The 20,323-nt window shown below is 42.0% G+C and overlaps 1 protein-coding gene across 2 annotated transcripts in view; it reads left to right on the top strand.

Annotated features, from left to right (window-relative positions):
- Positions 1-219: 219 nt before the first annotated feature.
- AKT1 (AKT serine/threonine kinase 1) overlaps positions 220-20,323 on the top strand; it is a 78,580-nt gene continuing 58,476 nt past the window's right edge. The window contains exons 1-2 of one of the 2 annotated variants that reach the window (XM_066552011.1): positions 220-424; positions 6,887-7,062. In XM_066552011.1, coding sequence (XP_066408108.1) covers positions 7,017-7,062 — 46 coding nt within the window. In that variant the 5' untranslated portion in view covers positions 220-424; positions 6,887-7,016. Of the gene's footprint in view, positions 425-630; positions 715-6,886; positions 7,063-20,323 lie in introns of those variants that run through there. The other variant, XM_066552012.1, reaches the window with a different exon arrangement.

The raw sequence follows: 20,323 nt of genomic DNA, 5'->3' as shown, positions 1-20,323 counted from the left end.
GAGCGAGCGCCGCGGAGACGCGTGCGGGACGAGCCCGGCGCGGGCGGCGGGAGCGCGGCCCGGGGGTGCGGGGGGAGGCGGCGGCGGCGGAGCGAGGCGAGGCGAGGGGCGGCCTCGCAGGGCGGAGCGGCGGGGAAGGCGAGCCGGCAGCCGGAGCGGGTGTGCGAGCCCCACGGGCCGAGCGCCTACGAGAGGGGGAGGAGGAGCCGCCCCGCCGCCCGGGGATGGTGAGGAGGAGGCGGCGGCTGCCGGGAGCCCAGTGAGGCCTTCGCTCGGCGCCCGCCGCAGAGCCCGCCCGCCTCGCCGGCCGCCCCCTTCCCCCGCTCGCTCGCTGGCTCGCTCCCCCCCTTCCCTCCCCTTCCCCTGACTCCCTCCCCGGCTCCCTTCCCCTGCTGCCGCCGCCTCCTCCCGGGGCTCCAGCCATGTAAGTGACCCGCTCCCCGGCTGGGAAGGGCTGGGGGAAGGAAGCGCCGGGGCCGGGGCCTGCTCGGCGCGGCCGCATTGTGCGGGGCCGGGAGGGAAGGGAAGGGCCGGGAAAGGGGGCGGCCGCTCTCCCTTCGTCTTCCCCGGGCGTGGGCTGCCCCGCCGGCCCCCGGGCACGGCCAGGCGGGGTGGGGGGCGAGGAGGCCCGGGCTGCAGGCGGCCCCGGCCGGTCGGTCCGTGCTGCCGGCGGGCCCGGAACGGACAGGAAGCTGTTGGCTCCCCGGGGATGCGGTGGGTGAGAGGGCGGCGGGGCGGGGGTCTCCCCTCGGGCCTGCCCCCGCCCCGGCCCCTGCGCGAGCATCCCCCGGGGAAACGGCGGTGGGGGCGGCTGGGGGGTGGCTTGTGATATTTCTTGTGATATTCCTGAAACAGCGGCGAGCAAAGTAGCCGAGGGCCCCCCATTTTCCCACCTCCCCCGCCCCCATCTTCTCCCCTTGTCTTCTGCGGCCGCGTTGTTCAGCCCAGCTCCGCTTTGCGGACCACTGAGTGTTTGCCGACGGGGGTGTGATTCCCTCCGTGGGCATTTCGCGTGTGTAGGTGTCTGTGCAGCGCTTGTGGACTTGATTTTTTTTTTTTTTTTTTTTTTTTTGCAGTCGTGTTTTGCAGATGTGTAGGGAGCTGTCTGCAGAATCCCCCCCGCCCCCCCAGGTGAAGCAGTTGCCGAAATGTTCTTAGAGACTTGTAGGACTTGTGTCTGTTTTTTCTTTGTAAAACACATAATCAAGCATATAAACGTTCTGGTACTTTCAATTCATTTTACTGACAGGACGCTACTGATGCAGATACAGCTCCCACCTTATTGGTAGTGTGTGCCTCCCCCCCGGCCACCCCGGTGGGAAATATTTAACTGTTTTGCTTTGTTTTCCTACCACCTCTATCATGTAAGAGGCAAATCCATGATTTTCACTTGTTTGTTTTATTTATACCACGGGAGGGATGTACATTTCAAAATACAGTTATAAAAGGGAGTTACTAACACTTAATGCTCAAGAGTATTTGTTTGCAGGTAAATAAATTTGACATACTGCATGACTAGTAATTACTTTCATGTAGTAGTTAGTTTCATGGTGACAGCCACAATATTTGTCTGAGTTAGCAGATTTAAAGACACTGTGCAACTACCTTTGATTTTTTTTTTAATAGTAGGGTTTCTGTTGTGTGTGGTGTTTATAGAACTGTTTTTGGTGTGCAGCAGTGGTAAATCAAATTTAAGAATTGATCTAGTGTCCACAAGTCACTTCCAGCTCCAGTATTCACTTACAGTCTTATGAAAGTGTTCTGTAAGTGATTACATTAACAATTAAATAGTTTCACAACTGTCTTGATTTCTTTGGGGACTGAACAAAACTTCAGTTACAAATACTTTAAAATGGAATTTGATTAAATATATCTCAGGTTGGTAGGGCAGCACAGTTCTTAAATTATATGAGCATAAACTGTAAAAAGACTTGTCCTTGTTTGGGAACATAAAGAAGATTTTGTCTGGGCTGCAGAGGGGCTTATGAAGAAGTCGCTTTTCTGCCATCACTCAGTTTTGAAATAGGTAGCTTAGTTTGTCCTATCAAACTGTTATTGTGTTTGCAGCACAGACAGTTGGATGTCGTAACTGTGGCCCCTCACCTGAACAGCATTAACCTCCTGTCTATTGATCAGAGACAGGAGAGCACAAATATTTCAAATTACAGTTTTGTAAACCTAGATTAGGCTAATAGATTGGAAAAAAAAAAGGGGGGGGAGGGGGGATGTGGCCATAGAGATTTTTGTTTTCCAGTTGCCATTTTCCCCATAACTTTGTATCTGAGAATCCTTTGTGAACCTTGTGATCTGCTGCACTTGCTGCCATGAAATTCCAGTACAGATGTGGTGTCATTGGACACACGCAGCACACAGTAGCAAATACCGATGGCCACACCTAAGTCATGGCCCACAATGCCTTTTTTAAGGGAAGCTAAGATGGTGGCACAACCTGGTCCTTCTAAGCTTCCTTGAAAGCTGTCTGCCCAGATTTGGTAACTGGGTCATGGTGCGAAGCTGCTGCAGGCTCAGAGGGCCTTGAGCACGTTGGAATCACTGCTGCTCCCGTGAAACAGCCAGGGCAGGATTTGCGTAAGGCAGGAGATGTACTTCACTGGTCAAAGCCTGGTGGGAAGATCTATCTGTACGCTCCACTTAAAATGCTGGCTGGAGCCCAACTTTGTTGTGTCTGTGCTGTTTTGGTGCAGTTGGCTGTCAGCTGGGAGCTTGCACTGGGAAGAGAGGGAAGGTTGCTCGTGGCATCCCATGTAACGGGGCCTGACCGCACCGCCCTGGCCCAGTCCAGCTCCCCTGTACCTCATCTGCTCTCATGACAGTGTCATGTGGCCACAGTAGGCAAACTTGGGCAGCTGGATCCTGTTTTGCCTGGTCCTGTTGCTGTGCATTATGAGAACGTGTAAGGATGTGCAGCACATTTGGGCTCAGAGTGTCCTGGGAGAATCAGGACTGTGCCACACGAGGGCAGTGGGCATCGGTGGTAACTGGTGGTGTGACAGGGCAAAGTGTTAGCCCAGGGGAATGCTTTTTTGTAATCTGCTTTCTGATCTGGGCTAACGAGTGCAGCCAAGACACAGTCTGACGTGCCAGGACTGAGGCTGGTGGGTCAGTCTCCCTTTAGTCCCTTGCTTACTCTCCCTCATGAAGATGAGGTGATTACCATAGGTGCTCCTGCATCCCATAAGATAAGCTTCAGCTTAATGGAAGACTTCCTTTTCTTCCTGATCTGCTCTAGGGTGTGAATGGAAACAAATATAGAACTTTGCATTGAAAAGAGGACAGGAAGTACAGATTAATATTTCTAATTTCTTAGAGAAAAAAGAAGGTGTGAGGACAATATAGAAGTATAGAAGAGACAATATAGGTGTATAGAAGAGAACGAGAGAAGGAGCTCTAACACAACTCTCCCAAATAAGGAAAAGGTGGTTCTGCTCCACCTTCTGTTGGATGCTTGGTTTGACTGACTCCTTAAAGTAGGTTTCATTGCTGCAGTGCCTATGGAAGTGAGTTATCTCATTATTTATGAAGAACTTAATAGCCTTTAAGGCATTAATATGTACACAAAACCAGTGTCACCATGATACAATGCTGATGTCATGCCATTCATGATTTACAGCACTTCAGCTGCGTGAGGACTATTGCAGTGTTAAAAGAAGTATTACAGAAATGCATGTTGAAAAACAAGGAAAGAGAAGACTAAGAGAAAGACCAAGTTGTTTAGCTTTTGACAGTATTCAGTCCTGTGCAGACACAGACTGGAGCAGCCAGGTCATACTTACCTCAGATGCCCTCTCTTCACTGGGAACCATTCCTAGATGGCCATAAATGAGGACTGTAATCACTCCTTTTATTTTTTTTTTTTCTTTTTCCCCTCTAAGGATTTTATGGAAAAGGAACTTTTTCTGGTTTACACATCTTCAGTAGTACATTGACCTATAGTTAACTTGCTCTTCTATTCCGAGAAATCACGCTTGCTTGCTGCCACTGTCTTCAATAACGTCTCTTGCTAAAATAGATGTATTAGGCACAGCTTGAATGTGTGTTTTAAAATACAGTAGATAGAGCAGGTTTGCTGCTGCTGGAACTGTGCCTATGGACGTCTTGTTAGACAGTGAGAAGGGATCCCCAGCTCTTCACATTGCAAATTAAAAATAGCTTAAGTTTCTCCATGTGAAGAAAGTGCTCTGACATGGCTGACTGAGGGACTGAGGTGGGACAAATGATGCAGGTTGGTGTCAGGAAGTCTTTAATGTTTTTCCACTTTGTTGTGCCATGGCTTCTTCACAAAACTCTCCACCCCCCTCTCCTGAAAGCAGGTAAAGACACATCCCTGAGAGCACGGCTTCAGTAGCAAGTGGGAAATGTTTCTTGGGTAGAACTGGTAGGGAAAAGGCAGTCCAAGCTGCTTGGACACCTCAGAGAGTAGAAAAAATAGTCCCTCTGAACTTTAGTTCTTTGTTGATCTGCTTTTTTTGGCTCTGTTGTCATTCAAATTTGGATTATTAAATGACAGTTGAGCTGATGACAAGCAGGAAGCTGCCAAGTTGTAATCCTGACAAGTGTTAATGCAGGAAAACCTGGAGTAAGTTAGCCGCAGATTGGAGAGTTCTGGTCCTTCATGCTTTTTTATGTTTTTAATAATAGTATTGCCCTTTCTACAGCCTAGTTTGTCTTGTAGCTTCCATTTTTATGTATGGTTGTTGGAAAGGATATTGATTGCTCAGTGCCTCTAAATGGTTGAATTCATGGTGCAGAGGTAGGATTGCACAGTCCCTGCACCCTGTGTGACACAGAGTTGAAGCGTTAACTTTCACACCTGGGTGTTGCATTTCCATACTCAAGCTGTGATAATCTTGGGGGTTTTTGTTCAACACTTTGCAAATTGCTCAAGCCTCTAACTGAGGTCTAGTCTCTCTTGACATCAGCAAGCAAGTCTAGCTTGCATGGCTGTTGAGCATTGTGCATGGCCATTTTGAAAGGAAAAAGCCTGCTGTGTTTGTCAGGTTCTATCCTAATTGCTCTTGGAGCGCAAGGAGTTTGTTCCAAGGTATTTCTGGCAGCTGTGGATTACTGGTCTCTATTCTGCAGCATACAGTGTTCTCATATTTATTTATGAAATTAGGAATTATTACATGTCACTTGTTCCAGTGTAATTTTTTGTGTATCTTCCCTCCCTCAGGCAAACATCTGTTTTGCGGAGTTGATAATTCTAACTAGTGAGATTGGCAGATTTATAATTTGGAAAAAAAATCCAAACTCACCTTGTTTCTGGGGAGAACTTCAACATAAACTGTTAACTGGAAAAGCTGAGGAACAGTAACAAACAGTGTAGGTTTGTAGGCAGAGTGTCAGGGGAGTGATCTCCTTTCTCCATCCATTTCTGCTGGCAATGATGGAACTTGTTCAAATTCGAGCTTTGTGCTTTGAACACTGCCTGTTTCAGATCACTCGGATGTAGTACAAAGCCCTCTGCCCCTGCTGGGGTTTCAGTTCTAGGCTGGATTCATTTTGACCACCTGTTTTCTTCCATCCAGTGTTGTGTCTTAGTGAGTTATGGGGAATTAGTTGCTTTTTAATCTAGTTTCTGATGGATGGCTATCACCTGCAATGCTCAGAGATAATTGATGCACATGTGCCAAATTCATGCAGAGATGGTATATATTTGTCAGGTGGGAATGGGATGTCTCTGTGGTAGGTGAGAGACTCCGGTAAAAGCTGCATCTTTGGTGGTAGTTTACAAATGCTGCTGGGTTTTGTTTTATTAAACTTGTTGGTTACTGCTGGGAATTTGTCACCAGTTAGGTTTTTTGATCACTCAGATAATACCAAATTGAATGGCAGCCTGGACACTTCTGAGAGCATAGAAGAAATAAAGAAAAACAGGGAATGTTTGTACCACAAGGAGAAAAATAATCAGATTCAATTTAGAAAAATAATAAAAGTTAATGCATTTGGGAAGAGAATACATTCAGTGAGGGAGAGAAATGCACAGAATGTTTCTGTGGTAGTCAGCCACGAGCAAGGCACATTTTCAATAAGAAATGGCAATCTTGAGCTATTTAGAGAGGGGTTTTGTCTCATAAAACAGAGGGGTAAAAGTCCCAAGTTCTGCTTGGGTATATTTCATTGTGAGAAAGGCATCAGCAAACTGCAGCACAGTTAATGAAGAACAATAAAATTGATCAGGGTGCTGTAAGGGCTGATTTGGGATAACAGTAAGGTACGTGAGCTTATCTGTGATTGTTTGTATACCTCTAGGAGAGGTAGAAGTTAGAAATATTAAAGTTAGAGAAGATACTTTTTGGGGAGTCAAGGAGATCTGAGTGGTATTAAGGGGATGATGCTGAAGGTAGGAAAATTGTAAGCAGGATAGGAATATTTACTGTCAGAGGTTTATCTCTAAGACACACTGTGTACTTGTCAATAGACTATTATCAGGCTGTAAAGAAACCTTCCAGGGGATGTTCTGGAAGTCTTCCTTACCAGGAAACATTGAAAACTGGTTTTTGTGATATTTCAGAATTTTTATTGTTGCAAAGAATGAGGTGGTGTTGCACAGATGGAGGTCTACTAGGTAAGGTCTTGAACCCACCTGTAATTCAGACAGCACCTGGTAGTGTTGTGAGTCTGCCCATGATCAGCCTACTCAGTGAAGAAGCAGGACTTTAGCAAGCTTGTATTTTGGCACCTCTACTCGCCAAGATAAATTCTTGTGGAGAGCTAAGCCCTTGCTTAAGATTTGTAATAATAATAGAACAGAAAAATCCCAAACCAGCAATGCAGCAATGAAAGCTACTCCCTGTTGTACACGTTGTTGTACATCTGCGACGTGCTTTGAAATGATGGTGTACTCTTCTTTTGATCCTTTTAGAAATAGCTGGAAAGGAGGAAAACGGAGGAGAAACCCTCGTCCCTCTTGTGGAGCCTTCTGCTGGAGTTCAAGAATTTCAGCTGAGTGATCTTTTGCCATAAACTGGTTTTCAAGAGACATTCCTGCCATTATGAATGAAGTAGCGATAGTGAAGGAAGGCTGGCTTCACAAACGAGGTGAGTGATTCTTCCCTTCTGGACAGTGAAATTACTCCAATCCCTCTCTAATCTGGTGTTTAGCAGCATGTCCTCAAATAATCCATTATTTTCCTGTTCATCCTAGTGGGAAACAGCACATAGGGAGTGTGCCTGACTTTTTTTCAAGCTTTAGCAAATGCATGTATAAGGGGCTTTCTTGTGTGTGTGTGTGTGCATGTGTTCACCAAAAATTGGTGTCAGCTGCTTTAAAAATGATGATAAAGGTAGCAAGTGAAGGAGATACTACTTAGAGTGCTAGAGGTTAAACTGTAGTAAATAATTTTGGTTTGTATGTAGGTCTGTAGCTTTCCTTTTTATGCTAGAAGGGACAATTAAGATGAATATTTTTGATCAGTGAAAAATATGCCTGTATTTTGTGAGCAAGTCTGTGCTCTTGCAGAGACTTGCTAGAAAATGTGCTATTCTCTGTGTGTCTGAACTGCTCTGGGTACCAGTGTCCTGGACAAGAATAATAGCCTTGAGTTTCTGCACTCTGTGCATTATGGTTGTACCATGTACAACATTTGATTTTTATAAGAAGTCTTTATTCTTGACAGAGTGGCAAAACTGAAAAGACAGTCACGTGTGTGGTTAGGCTTTTTGCCTTCTTTTCTTCCCGAAACAGTGGTTTTGGTTTTTTGGGGAAGGTGTTCATTTTCAAGTACCACAGCATTGATCCTATAGGGTATTACCTGTTTGTTTGTACTCTACTATTGTTTCTTGGAGAGAGCAGTCTTAGGTACTTTCCATGATAGTGTCATTTTTTTGGACCAAAACCAGAATCTGTGTGCTCCAGCAGTAGGGAAACTTACATGGTTCTGCAGACTCAGGATTTTTCTAGAGGGTTTGCTGCAACTTGCCTGAAGGTGCAAAGGTATAACATAATTATTTATGGAAGAAATTTGAAATGCATTATCATAACCTTGTTAAAGGCTGGTGGTTCTTTGGCAACAATAAGAAATATCTAGGAATTTAGAAAACATGTTGATGATGTGTATTTAAGAGGGTGGAAGTGTATATTTCTAACAATTGGATATGCAGTGTAATTTAGCAGGTTGATGCTTGATGTACAAATGTTTTGTTCAAGTTTTTTTGGGGGGTGTGTGGGATTTTTTTTGTTCCGGTTTATTTCAGTTGGAAGCACCTTTGCACTCATTAGCTTAAGTAGCTCATTCAGTAATTCTGGTGTACCCAGGCTGCTTTGTTCTGACAAAGTATTTGAGAACTATTCTGTGTTTGGATTAAATAGAAGAAAGAAATAGAGAATTATACTTCCAATTCCCATTTATGAATCTAGAAACTCTTCAAATCAGAGATTTTTTTTTTAGTTTTAAACAATGTTTTCAGGCTGAGGGTTTTTAATCATCTGTTGTTGCAATTCTTCCTACACTTACCTGTAATATAAAAAAAAATCTGTTATTTTGAGGAGCACTGCACAAAAATCTGAGGGAGAAAAATTTATTTTAAACATTATGGAAAAGGCATTGTCAGGATGAATCAGAGGCACATGTGTCTGAAACTTTTCAACAATCATGTTGTATTTCAAGTTTGTCTGCGTTTAGTTTTGGGAACTGAATTTTTGTTGTTTCTAGGATTACAATAAAGCTACTTTCGAGTAAGGAGACCTCTGGAGGAGGTCTTAGTAAAAGATGCCCAGATCTCCTGATTTTTTTTTTTTTGTTTTAAAATTGCCTTAGAGAAACAGATTATTATCTCTGATGGATTGCTGATAATATTATGATGAGATTACGTGCTGAGCACATTCCAATTTTCAAAATGTTACTCTGCATGTTCCGCATATTTGATGCTGCAAATTTGTGCCCAAACTCCTAAACCGTTGAAAATACCTTGGCATTTTTTGGATTCCAGGTTTCCTAATCTTTTTGACCTGTTTCCCAATGTCCTTTTGCCCTCTTGGTATGTGCAGGACACCTATTTCATTCCACTTCATTGACTTTGCAGCTGTTAATTTGGTGTTGTCCTCATGAAGAGGTTTTTAGAAAGCAATGCTCTATTTTCTCTTCAGCCTGCTGGTGTCAGCCCTGGGAATCTCTTGGTTTTTGTAGCTGTTCAGGGATAGGTTGACAAATTCAGTTCATTTTTGCTGGGGAGTAACTTATCCACTCTGTGTACGCATGTGTTTTGTTAAGCATCTTTTTTTTTTTTTTAAACAATCTACATTTATTACCAGACACTATCAGTTTGCTGGCTCTGCTAGATTAAGTGCTTCAACCACAGGATGTTTCCAAAACTGATGTCTGATACGGTGAGCTTCTGAAGTCAAGGCATAAACAATAATTAGTGCAGGGAGGGACTGCTAAAGGGGGGATTTCAGATACAAGAAACATATATATGTGTATATATATATATAAATGTGTATATATATGTGTGTGTGTGTGTATGTATATATATATATATAGTATTTTAGATCATTTATGAAATCAAAAGTTGCACTGCATGTGCACTTTAAATATCCTAAGGTTTTCCACATGCAAATATATTAGGTAGTGACTGGCTAAAATCCAGATTGGGCAATGATGTTCTCTCAACCTAACGTTCCCCAAAGCTTTGGTTGGATTTGGTGTCTCTTACAGTTCCTGTCCTGAGCAGTCAAACAGCATGGCTGCGTGCAGTTAAACAGTTGCCACATCTCACCCCAGCAGTGGCTTAATTTTGGTGGTTTTAATGATTTGTGTATGTATAAATCAGGCTGCAAAGTGCTCTGGAGCCCTTCTGGATGGCAGGTGTAAGTAAGCATAAAGCCATCATTAGCAGGAGCAGGTGTTTCGGCCTGGCAGGGAAGTAGCAGGGCTTTCTAGAACTGTGTAGTTGTTTTCTTCTGTCAGCATGCTTTACATTTATGTTTTTGTTTCCAAGATTAAAAATACAAATGGAGAAATGAAATTAAACATTGCTGCCTGACCGAGAGCTCTTGGCAGTTCTCTAAGTCAGTCACTGAAGGAAGCTTCACTTCCAGTAGTGCAGATGTTTGCTTGAGCAGGGGCCAGTTGTGTCCATGACATGTCTAACCTCAACCAGGCAGAAATGAAAGAATTCATGAATGAACTTTTCCCTCCCCATCCCTTTCCCCATTGGCAGTGCTTGGTGCTGTTACTCAAATCCCAGCAAGGATGGACTCTTGTGACCACTCTTTGTGTACCTGCTGGACTGTTCCAGCACACAGGTGGGAGGTGTGAAGGAGCTCAGGCTTGGATTTGTGCATCCAGCCTGTGTATGCACATCCAGGGTGTGCAGTCCCTGCTTGTGTGACACTGAGGGTTTTGTTTAGTAGGAAAGGATGGGGGAAATGGTTCGATGCAGAGGTGCTATAATTGTGATTGAATATGAGGAGAGAAGGAGAAAATTATCTGCCCAAATTGCTGCTTGTTGAGCTCTGAGATTATAGGTTTTCTGAATGTATGTCATGAGGATCCTTAATTTTGGTTGTGTGTGGGGAACTTTTTGGAGAACAGAGGTGTACCCAAGTGTATTTTACTTGCTTTACTGATCCATTTTAAAGATCTCATTGGATTTCTTGTATCTTTCTGCTCTTGTCCCTGTTTATAAAGGTCCTTCTATTGTTTTCAGTCTTCATCCTGTTTTTTTTTTTTTAAAGTCTTTCTGCATGGCTAACAAAGAGGGGATTGTGTGTTTTGATACTCTGTCATCTCTGTCCTCCCTAGTATGTCCGGTTTTCTTATTAGGGCATAAACTTGTATGAAAAAAAGGAGTCTTTTGGAGGCAGGGAAAGAGGAGGAGGGAAAAATACACACTGACATTTGAAAAAGGAAATTGAAAAATCTCCATTTCTCAGTCTGAGAAATCAGAAGCAATTATAAGGAGCTGGAGAGACCTGTGTATTCATCTATTAATATTTAGCAGGAAATGCAGAGCTGTTTTGTTTTTAAATAGCATATTAGCACCACATAGTAATTTTAACCATGAAAACCATAACATGTCCTCCAAATGCCATATTTTATGGACTTCAGGCAGGTAAAACTATTTGACTGATGGAGTCTGTAGCTTACAAGCTGATCAAATCTAATAGAGGCCTTAAAATGAGAAATAATACATAAGATACCTACTCCACTTCTGGATATAATACCTTTTTTTTTCTTTTGGTTAAAGAATTATTTCTGTAATGAATGGAGTGTTACAGACAGCCTAATAAATAACAAGTGGCCCGTTGTGATTTTTCTTGCTATAGCTTCATTGCATAAAGTGAATGCAAGATCCATATGTAAAATACAAACCAGGACTAAAATGCTGATTGTTGCTCTTTTAACTTTCCCTAGCAGAATAGCACAGATGGTGAACTTTACCTTTGTTATTTGGAGCACAGATTCATACTTTCAGTATTCTGTTAGTGTGAATCAAAAGAGGATTTTATAAGAAGATAGGACCAGATATATTTTTAAGCCAGGGAGTCTCTGGTGTTGCTGTTTTTCTTCAACCTCTTCTTTCTTCTCTCTTTTCTGTTCTCACCATGTTCCCTACCTCTTTTTCTGTGTGTGTGTGTGTGTGTTTTATTTTGGGATGTTTTTTTGTTCTTACCTTGGCTTCTGTCTGTCCCTGGGATGTAGTGATGCACTGTCTTGGTGACCTGTGTAGTCAGAACCTTTGAGGTTCAGATTAGTTCAAGGATCACTTGCCTTTCATGGTATTTCAAAGAATGGCTGTGGCACTTGATGCAAAGGATCCTAAGAGCCATCTGAACTCTGAAGATGCCAGCTATAGAAGGCACAGCTGCTTCAGGGGGGAATGGAAAGGTAAGAAACAAGATAGGGACTGAACAAAAAACGGAGTGGGACTGAATGAAGAATGGAGTGGGGAAGTTGTGACAGAGGGAAAGAAGCTGATGCTGTTTCTGGAACTGAAGGGTTGGGTTTATAGGGAAATCTGTTGCTCTTCTTGTTGGAAACAAGAGATAAGCTGTGTCAGTTTGTGGTTTTCCTTGTGTGTCTCTTTTTCAACACAAGGGGCAATAGTTTTGCAATTCTAGCTCTTGGTTGCTTTCATTTTGCTTGTCCTGTTCTGGGAAAAGGGGACTGGGGAGGAACCAGGAAATTGTCAACTAATAAATCTGACCTTGGTGGTAGGCAAGATGCTAGAGACATTAAGAAAGGATGAGATCACAAAACATCTGGAGAAATATGAGCTGATAATGGCTAGTCAGCTAGACTTTTGGAGGGTAATCTCATCTGATGGAATTATTTGTGGAGAGATCATAGGAAACAGGCTGGGTCTAGTGTACTGTAAAAAGTTTGCTCTGGATGACAGGGGAAGTCAGAAACTGAGAATCAGCTGGTGCAGTGTAACTGTACTGCACTTCATCTTTGAAAGAGCTGGTGTAGCCTAGAAATGGCTCATCTTCCTTTCACAGAGCAGACTACTTGTCTTGGAGTGTTTCTGTTACTTTCCAGCAACCTTTCAGAAAACTGTCTTCCAGAACATTTTTGCATGAAACCCATTCTTTATTCTACAGCTTCACATTTTTGAAGGGTGACATCGAAATGTTTCTTTCTTCAGTAAAAATTACTTCCAAAAAGTCTTTATTCTAACATTTTCACAAAACACTTTCAGTTCTTTAGAGAAGTGATGCTGGGTTAGATGTGTTTTTCATTGATTGTAAACTGACTGGAGCTTACTTGGAAGTGAGACTGAGCACTCTCTCTTTGAATGGCAAAGAGGAAGAGCTGGGATGTTGATGCCCAGGTTATTTATGTCAGTCCTGGAAGTTTACTTTCGTATTCTGTTTTATTGCACATCAGAAGCGAAACAAACTAGGTCTCAATTTTATCTCTAAAAGTGGGGTAGCGTCATAGATTAATGTTACTTGTTATTAAAAGGGATTTGAGAATGAGGGATCTAGGACGTTGCAAGCCCTGTAAAAGCAAGCCTAGGAATGCATGATACAGTGGATCATGCAGAAAGTGCCTGTATTTGCTTTGATTTTCTTTTTCATGGTTCCTTCCTTTTCAAAAAGGGAAAGGTAGGCCTCTGAAAAAGAAAAAAAAAGCTCTCCGTGTTTTCTGTTCTTTTTTTCTCTCAGTAGGCATATTGAGAAGTCATCAGGTTTGGATGTAGGAAGAAAGAAGTACTGAGTGAGTATGCTATTTTGAGGTAAAGAGAGAGCAAGAGAATAAAGTTTGCTCATTCCTGCAGAGGTGGTTTTAGGCAAGGTGCTGTGCCATGCATTTAAAATTTGGCGCCTTGTCCTCGCTTGGAAATGTCTTCCCCTGCAGCCCCTGTGTGGATGCCAGAAGGTTCCTTCCCTTCCAACTGGTGCTGCTGCCACTGTGTAAGCACTGTCAGCTGCACTCCTTGTCTTTGCCTGTGCCTTCCCCTGCCCAAACTTGCTCCTGGTTATCCCTTGTAGCCTGAGATTCTGCCATCTGAAAAAAGCTGGTGAGGACTTTGATGCTCTTAGAGCAGTACATGGTGACATGTGGTGTCTCTTCTTTCATACACTTTCTGTGTCACTAATAATTCTCTTAAAAATTGGAGTGGTGGTTGGTGTCAGATTCATTTGGTAAACAGACCTTGATATCTGTTGCGGAAAAAAAAAGGATTTGCTTAATAGCTCAACGTTTAATTTTAATGTATTTTAAAAGAGAGAGCATTGTAAAAACCAAATACTTGTCAGCTGTTTGGGGTTTTCCCCATTTTACATATTGGAGTAACTGATTTACAAAGAAAAAAATTAGTTAAGCCTTATTTAAAAGTCATCTCTCATGGGGGATGACAGAGGAGGGATTATTATTTTCAGATGCATTATGTTGTAGGTACAATGTGCTTCTTAAAGGGGGAACAAAAACCAGGAAACTATGTGAGGAAAGAGGAAGAAAAAGAATGGAGAAAGAAAAGCACCATATTAGGTGTGAAGTAGTATGTTTTTGTGAGAAATATTTACTGCAGCTGAAAGAGGGAAATAATGAAGACTGACTTTGAGTGCAGTTGGTAAGCATGCTGCAGACCTCTGGGGTTATTCTCCCACCTCTTCAAGTTGAGCCAAAAATGTGAAAAAGATAGCTGGTCAAATAACATTGTGAAATTTGTCAGTTTATTCAAAAGTGCATGGTCATATTTGAGGACAGCTGAGGTAAACAATCATCACAGACTGTGGGCAAGTCAGTTACTGTTTCCCCTGAGCCTCTTGGGTAAGTTGGGAGAGCATGTTTTGAAGTGCTGTCCAAAACCCAGGCCTTTGGTGAACTGCATGTAGAAATACACTTCAGAGTCAGTGGTTCTGTGCATGGTGCAGTGGTATTTCATGCTCTTAATGAGATTGAGTGCAGCATCTGAGTAATTTATGGGGCTGTCAAATCAGTCTCCTCTGCCTGGGCTTTACTAATAGTCTCCTAATGAGAACCACAGGATAAGCATGCCAGAAAAGTGGGCTTTGTGTTGGTGGTGAGCCACAGCCTTCACAGGAGATACCTGTTTTGGGAGGGAGCTCCAGCCTTGGAATGGTTGGGGTTGGAAGAGACCTTTGAAGATGATCTAGTCCAACCCCTGTGTCATAGGCAGGCACACCTTGCCCTAACTAGACCATGTTGCTCAAAGCCCTATCTAAGCTGGCCTTGGACAGTTTTAGGGGTGGGACATCCACAGATTCACTGGGCTGCCTGTGCCAGTGCCTCACCACCTTCAGAGTGAAGAATTTCTTTATTAAATATTACGTAGTCTAAATCTACTCTTCTATATTTTAGAACCATAACCTGTCACAATAGGCCCTGATAGCCTCTCAGTCTTTTTTAAAAGTCCTCAGTATGTATAAAAAGTGAGCAGTAAGGTCTCTCCAGAGCATCCTCTTTTCAGGCTGAACAGCCCCCAACTCTCTCAGCCTGTCTCCATAGGAGAGGTCTTCAAGACAAGCATTATTTGCTGATGAAGACTCAAGAGGTTGACACTGGTGTGCCCTGAAGTGAACTTCAGGTGCTGATGGAGGTCAGGCTGCTTACATCAATTGCTACTAATTCTCAAAATTTAAGTGCAGCCTTTATGTTTATGTTGGCTTTATAAATCAGTTCCCACCTGAAGAAGTCCCAAGATTTTGAAAGTTTTGCCTGTTTTTCTTCCTGAAGCAGAGAAGCTTGCTAGTCCTCATGACGTTGAGAAAAATTAGAAAAGATAAGCAGAACCTGCTCCATGGTTTAGACTAAGCAGAGCAAAAAGGGCTGTTTAATTACTTGTCAGAAAAAAGCTCAAAAAATAGAGGATTTGAAATAATTTGTAGTGTGTGTTTTTGTTTTTTTGGCCTCCTAGCCTTACCCTGCTATTTCTACAATTGTGTCAGAGGGTCTGGGGATCACAGAGCACATCCTGATTACACTTCAGAAAGCAGGCAATATGAAAAAATAAATTTCTGGTTACCTGCAAGATGCTTGGCAGGTCTCATTGTTAATAGAAACATAGAAATGAAACTGTATTTGAACTGCGTATTTATGTATCAAATTCCTAAAATAAATCCTAAGATTCAAGAGAAAAAATATTTAGTTAAAATTTTGCTGTCTCTTCCTGTACAAGGCTTTGTATGTGCCATATTACAAATGACAGCATATTGCTGTTTTGTGCAGAGCAGTGTAGTTAAACTGGTGTAGAAAATATTTGCACTGAGTAGGGTTTATGCCCAGATTTACAAGACTGCACACAATTCTGTGTATTTTTGGGTTTATGCCTACATTGGTGCTTCTCAGTTGGAGTATTAGTAAATAGTTACACCCTTGAACAACCTGTTAAGCAGCTCAAAATGCATTGCCAGGCCTCTGCGGAGAGGGAATACAGCTTTTTATTTGCTGGTTGCTTTTCAGGGGCTTCCAGGCATGGATTGTCTGGACTGGTGTTTTTGCATGTCATATGTATCCCTGTGCCTTTCTGTGGTCAATAAACCATCTATAAATAGCAATCATTTAACTAACTGAAAGTGTTTTCTTTGTAATGTAGATTTTTCTTTGTCTTGTTTTATTATTTTTAACTTTTGATCATCCAGTCTCTTTGCCTTCCTATGCTCATTAAGCAGAATGAAAATTTGGGAACACCAAGGAATAATTCAGGACTCAAATGTGTAGTTGCATAGATTTAGCTGTATTAAATGTTTATTTTTCTACTGGAAGTTTATGCATAGAGCAGTCTGGAATCCAGTTGTGATTATCTGTGGTGACAGTGCTGGTTGTAGGATTTGGAAGTCGTTTTCTAGGTGGACTTTGATTTCTGGGCAGAGGATATGAGTCCTATGCCAGTATAAATTCAATGATGAAGCAATTTTATGGGAAGTGGTCTTTGTGCTGCTGGGGAAATGTATTGAGAAGACCACATTTCAAATCATATGGGGTTTTTTCCATAATTTTTTTAAAAAGAAATCCTGCCTTTTTACATGGTTGTTACTAAAAAAATGGTTTATCTGCTTTAGTCATAGAATGGATTGAGTTGAAATGGACCTTAGAGATCATATAATTCAACCCCTCTGCCATGGACAGGGACATCTTCCACTAGATAAGGTTGCTCAAAGCCTCACCACCCTCAGCCTAAGGAATTTCTAACCTCATCTAATCTAAATATTTTCTCTTATTTTGAAACCATTCTCTGTTGTCCTGTCACTGTCTGCCTGTGTAAGAAGTCACTCTCTCTTTAATCTCTCTTAAAGAATGAAATTGGTGACACTTTGGTGTTATTTTTCAGACAGTGAAAGAGTAGTATACCATTTGACCTTTTCAATTTGAAGTTTTCTTTGCATCAGGGATAGTTGTAAATCTGGTCTTCTTTTCTGATGTAGGTATATTTTTACTCTAGCAGGAACATTTGAAAGGTATATAACTGATGTATCTCCTGATGTGGAAGTCAAAGTTGCCTTATTACTTGCATGATAAGAAAAGCATTTATTCTAAATAAGAATTAGGCGAAAATTCCATTTTCATTTGCGGAAAACCAGTGCAAACTTGCTGGCAACAACCTCCAGCTGACTTGCAGTATCTCTATATTGCCTATTGAACACTTGTGACAGCTTGTTTCTGTTGTTTCTGCTGAAGTTTAGCCTGTAAAGTCAAGATATCTTGATCTGAGAGATGGGAAGATGGTTAAATTACATCATCATGGAAGAATAGCAGCATACTTAGCTTTAAAGCCATTCACGACTACATTGGCACCCCTTTGTTATACAGTGTAGCTGAAAACGAACTGCAGCAATAATGAACCAATCCATCTAAATCACAGCAGCTGAACAACTGACTGTTCTATCTCAAAATGCAAATGCTTTGTGCAGAATGGATTTAATTGTAAATGTTTGCTTAGTAGGGAATATGAGCCTTTTAGTTTGTGACAATAATTGTGAATACAAAGACCCACAGAATTTTAGGGTTTACATAGCTTGTCCCTGTTCTCATAACAATATTTCAAAGTCACTTTTTTAAAATGTACCATTTGGCTTTTCTAGCCAGTGAATAGAACTCTAAATGCCCAATCTCCAAGTGGTGTTTTGGAATCTGAAGGATAAATTTAGCTCTATGTACTTCGATCAGGCAGAATTTTCTGTTATATTTCTTTCAAATCTATGCTAGAGCTTTTATGTAGCTTCAGATAATAAGAGGGGAAAAATGCTGACTTTCAGAGCTTGAATTTGTTTTGCTGTGCAGAAATGCCAAGTGTAACTTAGAGTATTAAGCATTTTCTTTGAGATTCTAGTAAGGTGCCTCTCAAACAATTAAAAGGTTACTGTGAGGAATTTCTTTTGTAGTCAAACTAACAAGCAAAACCCCTCTGTATTAAAATCTTCATTCTTTGTTAAATTCCTGAAGCCTGACCGCTTGAGTGCAGCTCAAGAGGGTGAATCTCTCTCACTGATTTGAATGAATTAAAATAAAAGCAGCATTGTCATTTTGGGAAAGGAAAAAGCTTACCGAGCTTCATCAAAAAAAGCAAGAAAGCAGGAATACCTGCCTCCGGGCTGTTCTTAGGTATCTCTGTAAGGAAAAACAGATTTAACTTGGAAAACAGACACACAAAATGTGTTTTATGCTTCTGTTGGCATTTTGTGTGTTCTTTAATAGCCTTCACATGTGGATTAGTCCTTCTGAAAAAAAAGGCAACCAAGCCCCCTGAAGAATAGGCCTTTGTGACACTGGAGAAGTTTACTGTGCCAAAGTTATGGTAAGAATTTGTAAATTTTGGCTGCTGAAGTACTTCCTTCCCCTGCTATGTTTTTATGTTGGAAACTTGTAAGTGTGGAAGAGAGGGTGTTTCTTGGTTTGGGTTAGTTTTTTTTTTTTAATGACAATGCAAACATTCATTTCACAAACTAAACCGCCTGTTCACATGACACTGCTGCTGTATATAAACATCCTGTTGATCTTGTTCTGCAGAAGTGTTTGTTGGGCTTCCTGAGTCATACGGAAATGCTCCACTGCTCCTCTTGGTGCTGTGCTGTGCACTTGGGCTGTGTCTGCTCAGATTTAGTTTCCAAATTAATGTCCCTGAAAGACATGTTTTTTTCTTGGAACAGGGCCTTCAAAGTTGGGATGTTTTCCTGTGCCTCATTTTCTCTCTGTCTTTAAAATTTTTCATTTTGCTATCTCAGGAATAGGTTTTGTCTTAAAGTTGAACCTATTGAGAAGATGTTTGGTGCTTCATAGTTGCAAACCTCTCTTCCTCTTATATGTGATATTGTTTCTTCACACAGATCTTAGTTTGTGGCAGGCAATAACTCAGGCTGAAAGAGCTGTGCAGAGCACACAGGCCCAAGAGGATGCTGCTGGCTGCACTGCCAGGTGAGCCTTCCTGGCAGCCTGGGATCCAGTGTGCAACACAGTTGACTTCACAGGGGTTCTCTGGAGCAACCAAGGGCAGAATTAGAGTCCAGGGCTAGACTGTCATGGTGACAAAATATTTAGAAAACATTTTCTTGCTTGAAACAAAAGCTTGGATTGTGCAACACAAAGTACTGTCCCAGTGTAATAAACGATGCTGTGTATTTTTCAAGGGTTCTGTGTGTTCCCTGACTGTCAGCTCTTGCCAGATTCAGCATGTTCAGGTAAAATGAGGCATTTTTCCTCCAGACTGTTGCTTTTACAAGCTGGGTTAATTGTCACCCTTTATTCAGTGGGGTTGCAAAGATGTGGCAACCAAATGTGACCTCACATTTTGAACACAGTGGGACATCCCTGTTAAAGAGAGAGATGCAGTGGAGCAGTGTCTTCCCTTCAGCCATAGTGGCACAGCTGCATTAAGATCAGTTGCTTAAAACTTACACCTTGTAATTGGCCTAGACTCATCTGATTTCTTGTGTGCTCTGTGACTAGACTTGGTGATTGCTTTTATTGGGTTAGAATGTGCTGTTCTTGCTGCAGTAGGAACTTTTTGTTCTGTAGGTGTTTCATCCTTCCGTAATAACTCATGTAACTTTCTTTTTGTTAATGCCTGAGGTTTTGTGATGCCCTAGCCTTACCAATATCTACACTCTGATTTCACTTTGACAACAGAAGGCACAGGTCTAAAGTGTCTGTAGAAGATTGTTCATTGGGAATAATATAAAATGATTGTAAGATGAGCAAACCTATGTGAACAGAATGAAAACTGCTGGCCAGCCATGTACAGTTCAGTTCAGCACACTGCACCATTTGGCATTAATGCATATTTTTCCCAGTCTAGTCTGTGTTTCCTGGGTAATATCAGTTGTAATTTCAGAGAGAGCATGATTTTACATGTATCCTGCCTTCTCTGCCTAGAGCAGCAGGTGGCCAGATTTCTTTCTGAAAAATAGTGACTTGTCTCAGCTCTAAGCAGATCAGCTGCAAAGACTTTTTTAATCTTCTAAGTTCCTGTAGTTGTTGGACTGTACTGTTATTCTTGAAAATGGAAAACAGAAGCAAAACCTGGAGGGAGGGAATATACTCTTCTAAGGTTTGCATCATCTTGCATCTTTGTATGCTTGGCATGTAACTGTGTCCCATTCAGAGTGCTGCTCTGAACAGAGCAGAGCTCGTTCTTTAGCCTGCTGCTTTGTCCCTACCACTAGTTCCTCTGTTGCATTGAGCTACAAAACCAGCTGCTTTTGCTTTTCATACCTATTTGTACCATCTCTAATTTGCTATTAAGATGTTAACTTCTGCCTCCCCTTAGCCTAGCATGTGTCTATACTGTGACTACAACGTAGAGGCAAGCAAGCAGTTTTTCGTGCTTTCTCTTGTGCTAGCCTTTCACACTTGGGAAATGGTCCCTGTAAACAGCTGCAGTGCTGCTTTATTAT

This window comes from Molothrus aeneus, chromosome 6 (genome assembly GCF_037042795.1).
Source record: "Molothrus aeneus isolate 106 chromosome 6, BPBGC_Maene_1.0, whole genome shotgun sequence".
Lineage (NCBI taxonomy): Eukaryota > Metazoa > Chordata > Aves > Passeriformes > Icteridae > Molothrus > Molothrus aeneus.
The sequence above is the reverse complement of the archived record's forward strand: the minus strand, read 5'-3'. Positions and strand labels throughout refer to the sequence as shown.